Source organism: Ranitomeya variabilis, chromosome 6 (assembly GCF_051348905.1).
Source record: "Ranitomeya variabilis isolate aRanVar5 chromosome 6, aRanVar5.hap1, whole genome shotgun sequence".
NCBI classification, from domain to species: Eukaryota; Metazoa; Chordata; class Amphibia; order Anura; family Dendrobatidae; genus Ranitomeya; species Ranitomeya variabilis.
Genome location: NC_135237.1, coordinates 88,839,098 through 88,858,680, shown reverse-complemented (window position 1 = coordinate 88,858,680; position 19,583 = coordinate 88,839,098). Strand labels below are relative to the sequence as shown.

The 19,583-nt window shown below is 42.3% G+C and overlaps 1 protein-coding gene across 2 annotated transcripts in view; it reads right to left on the bottom strand.

Annotated features, from left to right (window-relative positions):
* Positions 1-19,583, bottom strand: part of IGF2BP3 (insulin like growth factor 2 mRNA binding protein 3) — a 164,102-nt gene that overhangs the window by 89,876 nt on the left and 54,643 nt on the right. For both annotated transcript variants that reach the window (XM_077268755.1, XM_077268756.1), the window contains exon 3: positions 3,910-3,958. In XM_077268755.1, coding sequence (XP_077124870.1) covers positions 3,910-3,958 — 49 coding nt within the window. The remainder of the gene's footprint in view (positions 1-3,909; positions 3,959-19,583) is intronic.

Sequence of the window (19,583 nt, the reverse complement as noted above, 5' to 3'; positions counted from 1 at the left end):
CAAAAGGAAAGCTTGCAATTGGTTTGACAGTTAAGCAAATGAGTATAAACACCATCTCATCTCTTGGAAATATAAACTATCACTTCTACTAAAGTAAATATTTCAAGGGAAGTCATTTTCATGTATTTGCGTTCAAGATAAAAGGGCTGGTTCCTTCCCTTGTATTCAGCGCTGAAGAATTTTGACAGGATGCAATGTGAGGATTTACAAGTCTACAGTCACTATGTGACTACAGACTTGTGAAAACTCACATTGCGTACCATCAGGATTCTCCAACGTGCAATACAAGTGAATTGAGAGAGGCCACGCACATCTAGTCAGAATGTGGCCAGCAGTATCGCATACATGTGGTCCCCTGACCGATCAGTCTCGCTGCTGGCACCAGAGCATCCCGACGGCCGCCTGCACTATGCATGCTGCGAGGATTCACAGAGTGACTGCAGACTTTCATGCCAAACCTGAACAATCCCTTTAAAATGTGCAACTTTGTGACAAAAGCTGACAAGCGTCGCTCCAGGGACAGAACACAAATACACAACTTGCGTTATTCCAATATTCATGTATTATAAATAGAAGAGAAAGCCCACTATATATGCTTACAGGTGAGAAGTTAAAGAAAAAAATTGATGTTTCACACAGGGCTGTGGAGTCAGTGTCCACGTTGGTGGAGTCGGTATAAGGCTACGTTCACATTTGCGTTGTGCGCCGCAGCGTCGGCGCCGCAACGCACAAAGCAAACAAACGCAGCAAAACGCATGCACAACGCTGCGTTTTGCGCCGCATGCGTCCTTTTTTTGATTGATTTTGGATGCAGCAAAAATGCAACTTGCTGCGTCCTCTGCGCCCGGACGCGGGTGCCGCAGGGACGCATGCGGCGCAAAACGCAAGTGCGACGCATGTCCATGCGCCCCCATGTTAAATATAGGGGCGCATGACGCATGCGGCGACGCTGCGGCGCCCGACGCTGCGGCGCAGACCGCAAATGTGAACGTAGACTAATATGGACCGACTCCTAAAATATATAATAAATTGGGTTCAGTAGTACAATGCAGGATGTTCTGTAAGGGTTTTCATAATAATGTGGGAACATTATAAAATGTCCTATAAATGTCTGTTCTGTTCCTGATCTAAGGATCTCGGCTTTTAGTTAAGATGAATCTGTGCAGCACTTTATGTACAGGCTCAGTAGTGAGGCAGGGCTATGGGGTCGGAATCAGGGAAATTGAAGAGTCGGAGGTTTGGCTTAAGGTGCCTTCACACTAAACGATATCGCTAGCGATCCGTGACGTTGCAGCATCCTGGATAGCGATATCGTTGTGTTTGACAGGCTGCAGCGATCAGGATCCTGCTGTGACATCGTTGGTCAGAGAAGAAAGTCCAGAACTTTATTTCGTCGCTGGATCTCCCGTAGACATCGCTGGATCGGTGTGTGTGACACCGATCCAGCGATGTCTTCACTGGTAACCAGGGTAAACATCGGGTTACTAAGCGCAGGGCCGCGCTTAGTAACCCGATGTTTACCCTGGTTACCAGCGTAAACGTAAAAAAAAAAAAAAAAAAAAAAACACATACTCACATTCCGGTGCCCGGCGTCCGCTTCCCTGCACTCCTCCTGCATCCTGTGTAAGTGCCGGCCGTAAAGCAGAGCGGTGACGTCACCGCTCTGCTCTGTGGGAGATGCCGGAGATGTTCGGCGCTGACACAGGATGCAGGAGGAGTGCAGGGAAGCGGACGCCGGGCACCGGAATGTATGTGTTTTTTTTTTTTACGTTTACGCTGGTAACCAGGGTAAACATTGGGTTACTAAGCGCGGCCCTGCGCTTAGTGACCCGATGTTTACCCTGGTTACCAGGGGACTTCGGCATCGTTGGTCGCTGGAGAGCCGTCTGTGTGACAGCTCTCCAGCGACCACACAGCGACGCTGCAGCGATCGGCATCGTAGTCTGTATCGCTGCAGCGTCGCTTAAGGTACCTTCACACTAAGCAACGCTGCAGCGATACAGACAACGATGCCGATTGCTGCAGCGTCGTCGTTGTGTGGTCGCTGGAGAGCTGTCACACAGACGGCTCTCCAGCGACCAACGATGCCGAAGTCCCCTGGTAACCAGGGTAAACATCGGGTTACTAAGCGCGGCCCTGCCCTTAGTAACCCGATGTTTACCCTGGTTACCAGTGAAGACATCGCTGGATCGGTGTCACACACACCGATTCAGCGATGTCAGCGGGAGATCCAGCAACGAAATAAAGTTCTGGACTTTCAGCAACGACCAGCGATCTCACAGCGGGATCCTGATCGCTGCTGCCTGTCAAACTCAACGATATCGCTATCCAGGACGCTGCAACGTCACCGATCGCTAGCGATATCGTTTAGTGTGAAGGTACCTTTACTGACTCCACAGCCCTGGACTTTAACAAAAACATTTAACTGCTGGCAATTACTACAAACACAAGGGATTGCTACTATGGACAAGAAACTTCCAAAAAAAGCTTAAAAAAACCTGAGTCTGATTCTTGCATTTCCACCTGTTTTTTTTTTTTACGTTAATATTTGTCAATTAACGACTTTATGATTTTCAATAAGTTTGTTAAACTTTTTTTTTTTTTTCAAAACGGTCTTTTATAGTTTAGTTTGTTTTCTGATTTTCACATCAAGATGGCTTTTTCAGATGCATTTACCAGAATTTTTTGGCAAAGGTCACAAAATTTGCTGGAATTCTACTCCAGTCTGTCTTTGGAAAGATTTTGTGTGTGCCAGCCAATTTGGTGCAAATTTTGTTTTGGGGACATGTTGCAAAATGTGCGACTTTTTGAACTAAAATAGTCACAACACAGTTTTACGTCCCATCAACACATTCGGTATTTTTATAAGTCAAAATCAAGAGTGGGTGAAAAATACAGAAGTGGTGACTAAGGCTACTTTCACACATCAGGTTTTTGCTGTAAGGCACAATCCGGCAAGTTTTGAAAAAAAAAAAAAAAAAAACGGATCTGTTTTTTCCTCCGGATCCGTTTTTTTCCTCAGTTGTATTAGCGCCTGATGGCCACACGTTTCCTCAGTTTCATCTCTCTCCCTCCCCGGAACAGGAAGTCCAAACTCCGGTAAACAAAAACGGATCCAGCAAAAAACGGATCCGGCCCATCAGTTTATCACAACTCGCACGGGATCAGTTTAAAAAAAAAAAAAAAAAAAAAAAAAAGACGGATTATGCCTGAAGGCAAAAAACTGATTTGTGAAAGTAGCCTTAGGATGAGCGAATAGCTTCAGGCAAGTCATTATTCAAATAGCTATAGCGCTTACCGAATAGCTGCATCGGGAACCCGGATACCTGGAGTGCTCCCGAATATCAGCCTATTTGTTGGGCTCTCCATACATGTGTTGTGACTGTCATACAGCGACGACACATGCAGCTGTGGCGCTGAACAGCTGATCGGGAGCGCTCCAGGTATTCGGGTTCCTGATACAGCTATTTGGTAAGAGCTATAGCTATTCAGATAAGGACTTAGCTGAAGCTATTCGCTCATCCCTAGTGATGACGTTTTTCTATTATACGTTTCCTCTGATTGTAAGTCAAAATCAGGAGTGGAACAAATACGGATTTAAAATAATGACCAAATAGTGGACTACAGGCAGAGGAAAAAAAAGCAAATTTCGTGAATCGCGTGTGCCATTTTGATGATCTTGATGAAAAATAGTCAGGGAAAACCAATAGTCAAAAAAGAAAAGAAAGGGACGAAAAATGCAAATGAAGAATCGGGCCATCCGTGTATACATGTAAAATATGAACAGAGAGAGAAAAAGAAAAAAATTATATATGCATACACACACATCTTATACAATGCTTTATACTACTAAATAATTGATCACAGCCAGGTAAGACATAATGAACTTGAAGCACAAGGCATCCTTACCTCCCACTGCAGATGTGGTGGTATATTTCGAATTTGTAGCTTCCGACTCCTAAAGAAAAGAAAAAAAAAAAAACAAAAACACAAAGTATCATGTTAACAGGATGCACAAACCTCATAGCAAGATATATTAACTGGTTATGAGCTAACTGATCACATACAACTATAGGGGGAATTCCTATCATTCTTGGTCTTTGAAGTTGAAATCATTCAATTAGCTCACTTCAATATCCACCGGACTCCCTCATCCGCCCCCACGTTTGGGGAGGGAAAAGGATTTGTCCAGCCCCCTCCCTTTTCCTTCCCTACAAGCCATGCTTTCTTCTATAGAATCATTACTTTGGTGGGCTACAGAACAATGCACATGACTGGTGTGTAACTGGTTAAAGAGTCTGCAGAGACATTTCTTATGTAGAACTTGCAGCCAGACATTTGTGGTAATGAAGTACTTGCTGTACAGTATTTAAAAGATGAACAAGCAAATGCCTGAAATGCCACATACTCCCTGGGATTCCCAAGAATGCACATGCAAAATATACATAGATGTTACTGAATATTCCAGGCTCAAATATCATGTATATTGTAATGTTTTTGCTACTCTAAAAATATATTAATGCTCTACTATTAATACCCAACTACGTCAGATAAATTTAGTCTGCTTCGTATGTTGGCCAGAGGGACATGTTTGGTGCGAATTTCACATATACATTACTGCTCCAGCCACATTACCTGTAAAACAATTGTGAGGGGTGAAATCTAAAGAGTGATGTGGTTTTATTTGCGCTACTCCAATTCACAAAAAAATTTACAAGCCCGAACGCAAACAATGATGAGTATAATGTTTGCACATTGTAACATCGACAGATCAACTGTAAATAATGAAAATATTGTGTAACTGATTCATGTGGCTGCTTATCTACACCAGGTTAGTAGGAGAGCGCATGAAAATGAAAGTGTGCAGCATGTTCAGTACAATAGTGGTGGAAAAATACATGTTCGCAATAATGTGGAGTACTGTCTGCAAACGAATAACCGTAAGGCTATGTGCACACGTCAGGATTTTATGGAAATTTCCTGAGCTAAACCGGAGATTTTCCGCATAAAAGCCGCACGCGTTTTTCTCGTGGTTTTTTGCGCGTTTTTTTCCGGAGCTTCCCAATTCAATAACATAGTGGGAAACCTGCAAAAAATCTGCTAAATTAATGAACATGCTGCGTACTTTTCCACATGCGTTTTTGCAGAAAAATCCGCAACATGTGCACAAAAATTGCGGAATGCATTGGAAATGATGGGATGCATAATGTATGCGTTTATGCGTTTTTGCAGCGGAATACCGCCCAAAAAAGCGCAAAATCCGCAAATAATCCGGAACATGTGCACATACCCTAAAAGAAAAAAAGCAACTTGTAAGTGTTCCCTTAGTATACAACAGCATAAACAAGAACATTACCCCAAACCATTTTTTCATTAAAAAATAAATAAATTTATATATACACATACATACGTATGTATACATACACACACGCAATCAGCTCCAAGCAGGGAAAAGCAATTTAAAGGCAAAGGTTGTTCTACACACATCTAGCTACAATGTAAAGATTGGATTACATCCTATGAGATCAGAGAATGTTTTCCCAAATCAAACTTTAATCAGATCGCTAGATCTCTGCTGTGTGTAGTCTGTTATAACAGAATAGTACTGTGACAAAAAAAAAACAAAAAAAAAAACAAACAAAACTGATTCCAGGCTTAAAAAATAAATTATAATAGTCGCCTAGATGTAACAATCAGAAAAAATAGAACATACACGTTTTCTGAAAATGTAAGTGTGAATAATGACTTGCCTATGGGTTCCATAAAATTTCAGTATAAAAAAAACAAAACAAAAAAAAGTATCAAGTGTAATTCTCTCAACCACAAGCCACCATCATCAGGAGTTATGCAGCAGTAGTACTAGTACATGGACTTGTAAAGTACTATACTGTATAAAAGAAAACAGACTGAGGACTACAGAGAGACACAAAATAGGTATTTTTATATATATATATATATATATATATATATATATATATATATATATATATATATATATTTTTTTTTTAATAGGAAATGAAGGCATGAAGCTTTCAGGAAGACAAGGGGACCTTGTCTTCAATCGCTGGTTTCTGCATCACAAGGAGTGACGCAACCACAAGCCCCACAATTTATTTCTAAGGTTGCACACAAAATGGACACCTCACCACCAAAAGGTTAAACTATTAAAAAGGGTTGACTACTATAAAAAAAAAAAAAAAAAAAACAACTTTACCTATGCTCCAATATGATTGTATAGAACTTATATGACACTTTGGTATAAAAAAAAAAAAAAAAAAGTGTCAGTTTATATAAAACCTAAGTTCTATACAATCATATTGGAGCATAGGTAACTTTTTTTTTTTTTTTTTTTTTTTTTTAAACCAAAAGGCATCTGATCTGCTTAGTTAATGTTCTGGCAATTCCGTTTCCAGTCCTATGCTTGACATGTCAGTGTTGTGTATGACCAGGGCTGGCTGGCTCATTTCAGTAAGAGCCAGCCCTCCTCTTTGTCATGGCTGTTCATGGCTCCTCTCAGGCTACTGAAACAAACAATAGCATCACCCAAGACCTCCATCACATGCAAACACACAGATGATGTACTGACACAGGAAATTCTCCAATGTTGATCACAGGACCAGAAGAAGTTGAACTGCAGTGACCATGTTGATACCAGAACAGGTCATCTGTCAGAAAGTATGTACGTTTTATAAGGTCAGATTAGATATACCGTACTTCTAAAGTGTTATTTTTCTTTTTAAGTGGACAACCCCTCTAAGTGAAAGATGTAGTCCATGCAACAATGTGTTCCTTTAGAAAGCAGCGGAAAGGATTGTTAAATCTTGAAAATCTTGCAAAAAATGTGTACCTAGTCGCAGCCAAAAGACAATACATACATTGTTAATTTTCCCCTTGAGCAAAACAAATTGGACCAATTTGTATCAGATTTCATTGTGTCCTTTTTACTATCTTTGTTCCAAAACTTCTAGCAACCTGCTAGTGAAAAGCTCACTGATGACCACAGTATACTCTACATTTTGTTTTATTTATTTTTGTGGAACTATTTATTGGGATGGCCGACCTTATTCGACAAATTGGAACCTAGGATATGCCTGTACTTTATTTTATGTAGACATATAATAGTTATTACATTACAATAACCAATTATGATTACAGCAAACTACGGACACATTACTGTAGACTTTAGGAAGCAGATCAAATTCTATGGAGGTGGTGGTCTATTGGCTTCATAATTGTGATATCCATATTACGAAGAAATGTCAAACAGACATGTGCATGATGAGGCCTCTCTCCGGTCTCAGTGAAGAGATTGTCATGAGTCACAGACCACAAAGCCTGAGCCAGTTGTCAATAAAATGGCAGAATGCAGGGAAACAGAATTGCTCATCAGCACAAAAACAAAGTATTACATTTCAAACAAGTCCGGATTATAAAACAAACAAACAAAAAAAAAAAAAATGGAGATTGGAGATGCACACTTCATATATTATTTGGACAGATGGTTTGTATGGTACAACATTTTGTATATGGAATTTATAAAGTGCTACAGAAAAAAAGCTATGAAGAAAAAAATAAATAAACGCCATACCAAAAGAATGCTGCATGTTAGAAAAAAAAAAAACCTCACAAACCATTGGTGCCAAAAAGAAAACAAAACTTTACAAAAACAAATGCTGTGCATTGTACACTTTACAATATTGGACTACAGACTTTTACATTTGGAAAGTGTTCAGTTGTTAAAGAAAAACATAGAATGCCATGTCAGCCCAGCCTTAGGCAATGAGCACACATTGCGGATTGGTGTGTGGATTTTTCCGCACTGTTTTTGCAAAATCCGCAGGTAAACCGCACTGCTGATTACCCACAGTTTTTGTGTGGATTCCACCTGCGGTTTTACACCTGCGGATTCCTATTATGGAGCAAGTGTAACCCGCTGCGGAATCCGCACAAAGAATTGACATGCTGCGGAAAAAACATTGCTGCGTTTCCGAGCGTTGTTTTCCAGCATGTGCACTGCGGATTTTGTTTTCCATACGTGTACATGGTACTGTACAACGCATGGAAAACAGATGCAGATCTACAGCATCAAATCCGCAACATCAAATCCGCAACATCAAATCCGCTGCGGATCCGCAGCAAAATCCGCAACGTGTGCACATAGCCTTAGCATCTACACACTGGGATTTATTGCTGAAATCTCTTAATATAACTATAGCTGAGTAAAGTTTTCAAAATTCGGTTCCGATTGGTGGCAAATATTGTATTTGCAGTATTCGCTGAACGTCGGAGTCAACGGGAGTAGAAATGAGCAAATATGTTCGGAATCAATCGTCAAACATAAATTTGGCACAAATAGGGTACCAATATGGCACAAATATGGCAAATTCAGATTCGGCGACCGATTCCGAACATACGGTATTCGCTCAACTCTACACATAAAACTTTTATACATGTGAAATCAGATTGTTTTTGCAGTAAAGCGTGACAGTTGCCGACATTTCTGCCATAAATTTCTAATGTTGACATTGCAGCAAAAACAAACAAACAAACAAAAAAAAAAAACCCAACAGTATTGCAGTTTTTCTTGCACTATTTTGAGCCAAAGCAGGGAGACAATATAGCAGGAAGAAGGGGTTGGGAGTCCTCCCCTATATTCCCCACACCTTTTAAACCTGTACAATCAATTGAACTTTAGAAGCCTGTGTTAAAATGTTTCTTTGTTGGTTTATTCTCCTAATTTGAATGGTCACAAATAAATAAGAAAAGGATGCCCAAAAGATTCTATAACAAACAGAATTTTTATACAAATTTTAGCTGTTTCACAGTACCAGCAAAGTTACGAGACTTCAGAAATCTCATGCAGAGTTTAGTTTTTGTCCTTAGTATTTTGTGCAATTTTGCAAAAACCAGAATGCCACTTTCAGAGTTTTTTCAGCATTTTTCACCCATTGAAAGTATTGGGTGGTGCAAAAAGCACTGTAAAAGGTTGCAAAAATGTCAGTTTTTGCTTTGTTTTTGGTGGCAAAACCCAATGAAGTAGTATCAGTAATTTTTTATTTTGCACTAAACTTTATCAGACAAAAACGCAGGAGCAAAAAAAAAAAAAAAGGTGAAGTTAGCTGGACACGTGAAGTGTTTTGGAATAAACTACAGTGATCTGGTTAAACTAAATTCATAGCATGGTGAATGCTAGTGAATACACTCAGTGTAACACTCCCTCACCCACCCAAAAAGAAAAGTAGTATGCGTCAATAGCTAACAATGCCGTCACCAGGTGGCAGTGGTCTACTACAGTCTACGAAGGGCAAGCAATATGGCAACCTCCCATGTTCTTTTTATCCATTCATTTCACAAAACACATTCAAACTGGTAGAAGCAATAAAGGAGTGATTGGATGTCAGTAAAACGTCTGGTGACATTGCCAGGACATGGTCTTTTCAAGAGTTCCTTAAAACCTTTTTTTAAGAAACACAAGAATTACAAAATGAAACATTAAAACGTGTTGAATATTGATTTACCCAATACTATTATAATAAACTTTATTTTTATACAGCGCTAACATATTCCGCAGCGCTTTACAGTTTTGCACACATTATCATCGCTGTCCCCTATGGGGCTCACAGTCTAAATTCCCTATCAATATGTCTTTGGAATGTGGGAGGAAACCGGAGAACCCGGAGGAAACCCACGCAAACAAGGGGAGAACATACAAACTCCTTGCAGAAGTTGTCCTTGGTGGGGTTTGAACCCAGGAGCCCAGCGCTGCCAGGCTGCGGTGCTAACCACTGAGCCACTGTGCTGCCCTAATACTGTCATTCTATACTCAGTGCTTTTTATCAAATTGTTCTGGTTGGGTACATATCATCTCAGTGGGATGGCTTTTACGTCTTTTTTATTAAAATTGTATAAATAGATTAGCCCATGTTATTTACATCAACTATAACCATTTAACTTTCTACGGTATATGCATTTTATTTTGTTTTTTTTCTTGGGTTTTGTCTTTTTCTGTACAGAGCCGATGTGCCAGTCACGAGAACGTTAGCGTAGAAGCCACATTCATATCTGCCTGGAAGTGCACTGGGGCGAGCCAATAGGCTGCCTCTTCTTCCAAGTGCATTGATCGGCCCCCTGTGCACTTTTAGCCTAATTAGCAAATGGCTTCTGCTCTACGCTTTGCATGAATTGGCAAGTTGGATTGCTACAAAGAAGGTATAATTTTTTTTTTTTTTTTACAGAGGGGGAGTGGGGTGTAAGCACATATATAGTACTGACGTGGGTTCCCTTTATGGCAGAGTTCACCTTAAGACTCTGTAGCATTTTTATATTTACATTAAAAAAACAGCACATGGATGAATGGGAGAATATGTATTTTAATTGCTTTCTAACAATGTGATAAAGCCAGTTTAAAGTAACTGAGCGGCTTCAGAATGTGCAAGTTGTGCTCTTCACAACCCAATGACTTCAATGAGTGAAAAAGGTACAAGTGAAATTGTACGTGTAGATTTCCATAGAATAACTTGTCATTTTCTATAGTGCATTTCCTAGAATTATTATTTTTATTTTTTTTAAATTACTTGCAGGTATTAGCAGCAATCACCATGTGTAACCTGCTATGCCGCAGGTTTTTTTCTGGGGGTGGCAGAGGAGTTGGCTGGCTATGCCGCAATAATTTCACATCCATTTCTGACAGTACTCAAAGATTCAGCAGATTAAGGCGACGTTCCCACAAAACAACTTTTGATGTTGAACATTTTCTGCACCCAGTAAGTAAAATAGGTCACTTACATTTTAGCGAGAAGACGCAGTGTAAAATAACTCGCCAAAAACTCATTGTGGAATCGTAGCCTAAAGGTACTGTCACATTTAGCGACGCTGCAGCGATCTAGACAACGATGCCGATCGCTGCAGCGTCGCTGGAGAGCTGTCACACAGACAGCTCTCCAGCGACCAACGATGCCGAAGTCCCCGGGTAACCATCGGTTTACTAAGCGCAGGGCCGCCCCGTGGAAACATACCCTTAAAGTTTCACAACAGGACCTCAAACCCACATAAACTTAATCCGAAATATAAAAATGAGGTTTTCAATAACCTCATTCACTTACATTTTACCAATATGAATTATGCCACATCAGCTAAAAACGGTAATTAGTCTTACCGGTAATAGTATTTCCAGGAATCCATCCTGACAGCACCATGGAGGTTGTCTTCTTATCCACAGTGGGACAGGAAACCACGAGCATAAAAGGACCCTCCCCTTACCAATCATCAGTGATTTTCAAAGTACCACATCTGGATGGATGCCAAAAAGAATATTTTATTTAAACACAAACAAGATACAAATGTTTACGTCACATCAGTTCTTAGTAAATCAGCATGGGAAGGGAAACTAGCAGTGCTGTCAGGATGGATTCCTGGAAATACTATTACCGGTAAGACTAATTACCGTTTTCCAAGTCATCCACCTGACAGCACCATGGAGAAGTACCAAAGCAGACTACTTCCTAGGGTGGGAATACTGCCTGGAGTACCCTCCTGCCAAAACTTAATTGCGTTGACATCACGTCTAGTTTGTAATGTTTGGAGAATGTACTAAGATTTGACCAGGAAGCGGCGTTACAAATTTGATCTGCTGAAGCCCCCCCTTTTTCTGCCCATGAGGCTGCCATTGACCTAGACGAATGTGCTCTGATATATCCCGGCGGATCCTTCCCCCGGGCTTTATAAGCCGAAATTATTGTAGATCTAATCCATCTCGCGATTGTGGATTTAGACACCTTTCTACCCTTATTTGGGCCTCTAAACTGAACAAAAAGATTATTATCTACCCTCCAGGGTGCTGTAACCTCTAGGTATTTAAGAACCGATTCTCTAACGTCCAGGCTATGGTAAAGAGACTCCTTTTGATTTCTGGGTGACTGAAAAAAGGAAGGAAGTATGACCTCCTGATTAATATTTGACTCTGAGACCACTTTCGGGAGGAAAGCTGGGTCTAGTCTCAGAACCAATCTGTCATGAAAGACCTGTAAATATGGATCCTGACTAGAGAGGGCCTGAAGCTCTCCTAGTCTCTTTGTCTCTTAGTAATGGCTACAAGAAAGGCCGTTTTTAGGGACAATTTACCTATGTCTGGATTATCCCCCAAATCAAACTGAATTTTACACAATTCATTAAGGACCAAATTTAAGTCCCATGGTGGAATAGTTTTCCTTATTAATGGTTTTAGTCTTGCAACCGCCCTGGAGAATCGACTTATCCATGGGTGAGCTGATAAAGTACAATCATAAAAAACACTAAGGGCCGCCACTTGTACCCTTAAAGTACTGGGTCTAAGACCTGCTTTAAACCCTGCCTGTAAAAAGTCAAGGATCTTAGGTACATTAGGCCGGTCAGTATCGACTGTAGTTTCTCCACAGTAGCTGCAGAATTTTTTCCAAATTTTGGAAAAGATTGAAGAGGTTACTGGCTTTCTGCTTGCTTTTAATGTAGAAATCACCTCATCTGATAAACCCTTTGCTCTTAGGACTTGCCGCTCAGGATCCAGGCCGATAGACGAAGGGTTTCTGGATTCCGGTGGAGAATGGGACCTTGAAAGAGGAGATCTGTTCTTTGTGGAAGAATAACTGGTTTCTCCTTTGACATTTTTTTTAGTAAGGCAAACCAACTCCTCTTCGGCCAGTACGGTACTACGAGCAGGACCTTGGCTCTGTCTTCTGCAATTTTTCTGAGAGTTCTTGGTATTCGTGCAAGTGGAGGGAACGCATACAACAGACCTCTTTCCCATGATTGGGAGAAGGCATCGACTCCCGACGGGTTTTCCTGAGTGTTCAGCGAATAGAAGACGTTGACCTTTGCATTCTGTCTGGTTGCAAAGAGGTCTATCTTCGGGTTCCCCCAATGATGACAAGTCTTTGAAAACTTCGTTGTTTAGCTCCCATTCTGTTGATAGAACTGTCCTCCTGCTCAGGAAGTCCGCCACTTGGTTGCTGGAACCTTCCAAGTGAACTGCAGAGATCGAGAGTACCGTCACTTCTGCCCACCTGAAGATTCGTTCCGTCAACTGTTGTAGAGCCCTGTGCCTCGGACCACCCTGATGTCGAAGGAAAGCAACTGCTGTTGTGTTGTCCGAGAGTACTTTTACGTGTTTGTTCTTCACCAAGGCTTGTGCTGAAGATAGAACCTTCCAGACTGCGAGCAGTTCTCTGAAATTTGAGGACCGCGTGCTGTTTTCCCGAGTCCACTGACCCTGGTAATACCTTCCCTGGATGTGACCTCCCCAGCCTTATTGACTTGCGTCCGTGGTAATTATCACTTCGGGAACATGATTCCAGGCCACTCCTTGCCTGAGATTCTTGGGATCTGTCCACCAACGTAACGAGGTCTTCACTTGGTTTGGCAGCTGTATCACTCTGTCTAAGGATCCCCGTCTTCTGTCCCAGGATGAGAGAATCGCCTGTTGAAGCCGTCAGGAGTGAAATTGACTCCAATTTACACAAGGTATGCAAGCCGTCATCAGCCCCAGGATTTTCATGGCATCTCTGATGGAAACTCTGCTCTCTGTGAAAAGATGAATCTTGTCTATTATGCCTCGCAGTTTTTCTTCTGGCAGAAAGGACATTCTCACGCTTGAGTCTAGTATGACTCCGAGGAATTTTAGCCTCCGTTTGGGTACTAGATCGGATTTTGCCCAGTTTATGATCCACCCCAAATTCTGCAGAGTGGAGATTACAAACTGACAGTCGGTCCTGAGTTGATTCACCGTGTCTGCAACCACTAAAAAGTCGTCCAGATACGGAACGACTATGATATCTCGATTTCTTAGGTAGGCTACTACCTCTATCATAATCTTCGTAAAAACCCTTGGGGCCGAAGCTAGACCAAACGGAAGACAGCGAAACTGGTAATGAAGGACTTTTCCTTCTTTTTCTACCGCGAACCTCAGATATTTTTGGTGGTTTAGGCAGATAGGAACGTGGTAATACGCACTCTTTAAATCTAGGGTGCACATCACCACCCCCCTGTCCAAGAGAGGAACCGTAGATTTTAGTGACTCCATCTTGAATAGTTTGTACACTACCCAAGAATTTAGGTGTTTGAGGTCTATAATGGTTCTCGACTCCCCCGAGGGCTTTATTATGGAAAACAGGCTTGAATAAAACCCTTGTCCTATTTCTTGGGGAGGTACTGGGACAATCGCGGCTGTTTTCAGCAGATCCTGAATATCTACCCACATGGGAGATGACGAGGCGAGATGGGAGATCAGGAATTTCTGTGGGGGAGGGGAAGAGAATTCTATTCTGTAACCCTGAGCCACTAGTTGTAACACCCATGGGCTTGTAGTGAGTTTTTGCCAGCCCTCCAAAAAAACTGGTTAAACGCCCCCCACTCTGGTGGCGTCATTTTCTGTGGTAACCCGATGTTGAACCTGAAAAGGTGGATTCTTTACTTTTAGTTCTAGCTTCTCCACCCTTTGGGTAACCACCTTCCTTGTTTCCCTTTCCCCCTATAGTCAGTTCTCTGATTAAACCGTGACCTCCGAAAGGGCTGAAACTTTTTGCGTTTGTCCTCTGGGAACCCCTTTTTATCATCTGACGCTTTCTCTAAGATGTCGTCTAGTACCGGCCCGAATACCCTTCCGCCTGAAAATGGGATGTCGCAAAGCTTATTTTTGGAATGTACGTCCCCTGACCAATTTTTAAGCCAGATCGCTCTTCTGGCTGCATTTGATAGGGATTGATTTCTGGCCGTAAATCTTACTGATTCTGCCGATGCGTCTGCTAGAAAAGTTGTTCCCATTTTAAGAAGGGGAAGGGATTTTATTATAGTATCTCTAGGGGTTTTAGAGGAACGTTGATCTGCTAGGTCATCTACCCATAAGTGCATAGACCGTGCTACTGATGTCGCCGCTATGTTTGCACGCATTACAGCTGCTGAGCTCTCCCAGGCTCTTTTTAAGAGACTGTCTGCTTTCCTATCCATAGCCTCCTTCAAGTTAGATGAGTCCTCAAAGGGTATTGCAGTTCTCTTGGAGACTCTAGCTAGAGGAATGTCTATTTTGGGGACATCCTCCCAGTCTTTGACTTCCGCTGGATCAAAAGGGAGGCGTAGTTTAAAGTCTTTTGGGATAATCAGGCGTTTTTCCGCCTCCTCCCACTCTTCCAGAATCATCCCGCGAATATGAGCATTAACGGGAAAGACTTTTGAGGTCTGAGCTCGTAACCCGCCGAACATCTCATCTTGTATTGAACGAGAGGTTGGCGGTTCTTCAATTTGCATGGTGTGCCTCACAGCACCTAGCAGCTCATCTGTGTCTACTGAAGAGAATAAGTACTTTTTTCCCTTCTCAGGAGGGTCTCTAAACTCGTCTTCCTCCAGATCTGAATTGGACAACGCTCCTTCAGACGTAGAGTCCGAATCCCTCGTTCTCTTCCTATTATCCGGCTGTGAGGGTTGAGGAGTCATTAAGCCAGAGACTGACGCCTGTACCTCCTCCCTGATAATAGCCCGCATGTTAGACATGAGAGAGGCCTGTTCTTCACCCAGGATGCGATTAGTGCAGGGTTCACACAGGGGTTTTTGCCATGTCTCTTAATTTAATGGAGCATATAGGGCACTTCTTATATTTCCCCTTCTTAGCCACGGTGGCGGGGGGTAACCTATAACAATAGAAGCAGTACCGTTTTAGAAGGATGTGCATATAACCGGGAGGAAAGCATTAGTGGTTGCCCTCTTTAGGGGACTTACGTGTGCCTGATTCTCTCCCTCTATCCTTGCGGTATCCTCCATTTCGGATAATGTGCAGGATAGATTCCTACCCACTCCATTTACCTTTATACTTGTCTCCTGGCGTTGGAGCGTACGCGCTCGCCGGCATGCCCCGGAAGTGCTCCGTCTCCACCATAGAGAGAGACGGGGACGCCGACCCCGCCCCCCGCCGACAGTGACCCGGAAGAGGCTATGCCGCTACAGCGTGCGGCGCTCCGGTGAAGCGGTGCTGCGGTGAGCCGCCAGGCCGCCTGCCTGTTCACAGGGGCGGACCCGGGAACGCTCGGGCGGCGTGCACGGTCGAGAGCCCCCCGGGAGGAAACGACCGGCGATCCCAGGAGCAGCGCTGCACTGGGTAAGCTGAGGGACCCTATGTCGGGTTTCAGTGTACGGGGTCTTGAAGTGGGAAGGGTAATAAGGGCCTAAACCCCCCGATCCACACTCCCCAAACGGAGCTTGCCGGAGTCTCGTAGTTCCTATCCAAAGTGGGACAGGAAAAACACTGATGATTGGTAAGTGGAGGGTCCTTTTATGCTCGTGGTTTCCTGTCCCACTGTGGATAAGAAGACAACCTCCATGGTGCTGTCAGGTGGATGACCTGGAAATATTGTTAATGACCAAATGTGTTAAAACTATAGAGTTTGGCATATTTAATCACTTGATAATCATTACCAAGTACGGTAAGTGCAGTGTCATTTAAAATAACAGTAGTGTGAACAGCTGATCTGAATGAAGGGGTTGTCCAGCAAAAAAGAAGAGTTGCGATCTGCTGAAAAATAAACTAAAATAGATGCTGCCCTGTGGCATGCATCCGGACCTAGCGCAGGCCGCTCCGTGGTGTCTGCTGATTCAAGGAGACATCACTGTTCACAGGACTGCTGCAGCCGGTGATTGGCTGCAGTGATCAGGAGACTTGGCAGTGCATAGTCAGAAAAGCATCCGATCATGTGCTGATCAACGCACCTGACTGCCGCAGCCAACACCGGCCACAGTGACCCTACCACTGGAGGAACGGTGACTTTTTCCCCATGTCAGTGCAGACCACGCATCAGCCAATTAGTTTAATATTTCTTAATGATCCAAGCCCCTGAGAAGCTTTTCTTTTCGCCCAGACAATCCTTTAATATTGCAGAGGCAAATCTGGTTTTTAGGTAGAATAGGCTTTAAAAATAGATAGGATTGCTTTCCCAACAATTGTCATCTTCAATGTTCCATAAGGTCATGTGCACATACAGCAGGTAATTTTCTCTGCAGAGGCTGCCTAGAATTCACATGTACGTACGGTCATAGATATTAATGCAGAAAAAAAAAACCCTATAAAACCTTGGGCAGAATAAAATGCAGATTTGCAGCACGCGCTCAAATTCCACTGCAGGCAGCTGTGGATATTAATACGGAATTACTATAAATTTTCAATGCAAACGCTGTTAAACCCCACTACATTTATTAGGCAGTGCTGTATGTTGCTGACGATTTTACACACTCCAATCCAGAGTGGAAAATCAGCAAAGTAAGAAGTGAAAAAGTACCATAAGCAATAAAGTGTTAATTTAGACTAGATGGTCTTGCGCTAGGTTGACGTCACAGCTTGGCCACTTGTTCATGGATCCATCGGGTTTTCCAGCTGAAACCCTGAAAAACGCAATTCAGATGTATCCGCTGACGGAGCCATTGACTTTATTAAAGTAGATGGAGTCACTTTGTGCTCTGTCTGACCTCATTTTCAGCAGCGTCCGTCTTTCAGGTGGGCATAAAAACGTGGTCGACTGCATTTTTGTGCTGAAAAAGACAAATGCTATACTGCAGAAAAAAAAAACACCTCTATACAAGGCTTTACATAGCCTGATAATTAGACTATTTTAGTAAATCAGCCCAGGTTTCTACTTGATAATTAATAGAGGGGGACACAACCCCTGGATTACAACACGAGAGAGCTTATGCAATGATTATGTGCTTTATCTTCTATTTAAAGCACTTAGCAAAGAAAAAAACAATACAGAAAGTCATACCACACTGCCACTTACAGTTCTTCAAAATCAGATTTTAAGATCAAAGAAGTACCGTAGGTAAGATCACATCACATGTTAAGTAGTTATCTATATTTTTAGGATCAGTTTTGGGATATTAAACAAAAAGTATCCTTTTTTTGGATTCTATTTTCTTTTCTTTTTTTTTTTTTAACCATTGGATTCTGAGGAACGGATCAGAATGGATATTCAACAGTTCTGTCAGTTTACTTTTTTTGCACATGCCCAAAGACACCTTTAGTAAAAATGCATGTGTTACAAGTGGAACAAAAACTGATGCAAAACAGAAATCAAAGTGTGAAGCTGTTTTTGCTTTATTTATAAACAATTTTTCTTAAATTCTAGGTCTATTAAAAACAGGCTCTGTTCACATATTGCGTTATCATTATGGTTGATCGAATAGCTTCGGATAAGCGCTTATCTGAATAGCTAGAGAGCTTCCCTGGATACCTGGAGTGCTCCCGACAATCAGCTGCATGTACCGCGGCTGTGTTACAGTCAAAACACAAGCATGGAGCACCCAACAAACAGATTCTCCATGAGTTGTGACTGTCACACAGCCGCGACACAGCTGTGGCGCCGAACAGCTGATTATCGGGGATGCCGATGCAGTTATTCGGTAAGTGCTAGAGCTATTCGGATAAGCACTAGTGATGAGCGAGTATATTTGTTGCTCCGGTTTTCCTGAGCACGCTCGGGTGATCTCCGAGTATTTATGACTGCTCGGAGATTTAGTTTTCCTTGCAGCAGCTAGATTATTTGCAGCTACTAGACAGCTTAATTACATTTGGGGATTCCCTAGCAACCAGGCAACCCCCACATGTACTCAGGCTGGCTAATAGCCATAAATTATCCAGCTGAGGCAAGGAAAACTAAATCTTCGAGCAGTCAAATACTCAGATCACCCGAGCGTGCTCAGGAAAACCCAAACAACTGAGTATATTCGCTCATCACTAATAAGCACTTATCCACACTAGTTATCATCTAAGTGCCCATATGAATAGCTCACAGATGATCACACCACAGTAGGCGATAGGCCTCATTCCCACTAGAGCTTAAACTCAGCAAGTGCAATGAGAGCGAGAGGTGGCGAGAAGGGGAGGGGACTTGCACCAATGTTACTCATTGAGCCAGCACTCATGCACACTTTTTCTCCGCTGTATTCAGCATGAGAAAAAAAAAAAATGGTACCACTCTCCTAGATGAGAATGGGATCAATTATTTGTACACAAGTGGGAATGAGGCCACAGAGCTGCTCTCAAGCACATCCCCCTTAATGTCCCATTCACAGGTTGGTTTTTCACTACCCAATAGCCATCAGTAATGTATGTACAAGTGTATGAATTACAATACTTTTGTCTTCTGCAGTCTCCAGCACTATTCCAGTTCCTCTTCTGCATCATGTGACTGCAGCTCTGACCGTGGACCCTTAATTCCTCTCTAAATGCAAGTGTGATCGCCTCATTCACAGGCTCAGAGTTATATTGAGAAAATGACTTCCTGCCACACAGAAAACTCTGTAGCAGGCCAGCTAGTCACCTCTGCGGGCACACAATCCAGGAGAATACATGCATTTTAACCCTGCTGTTCTGTTTAGATTTCACATACACTTGTACTGTTCCCGGTCATTTTTGACCGTCCTTATAAAATAATCATTTTTAGCTAATCTAAGTGGTTTTTTTAAACAGTTTTTGCACTATTATATTGCTTGTGAAGATGGTTGTTCAAATACCAGAAAAAAAATAAATACAAAGCTTGTTTTATATTTTTTTATATATCCAAAAGGGAACATGG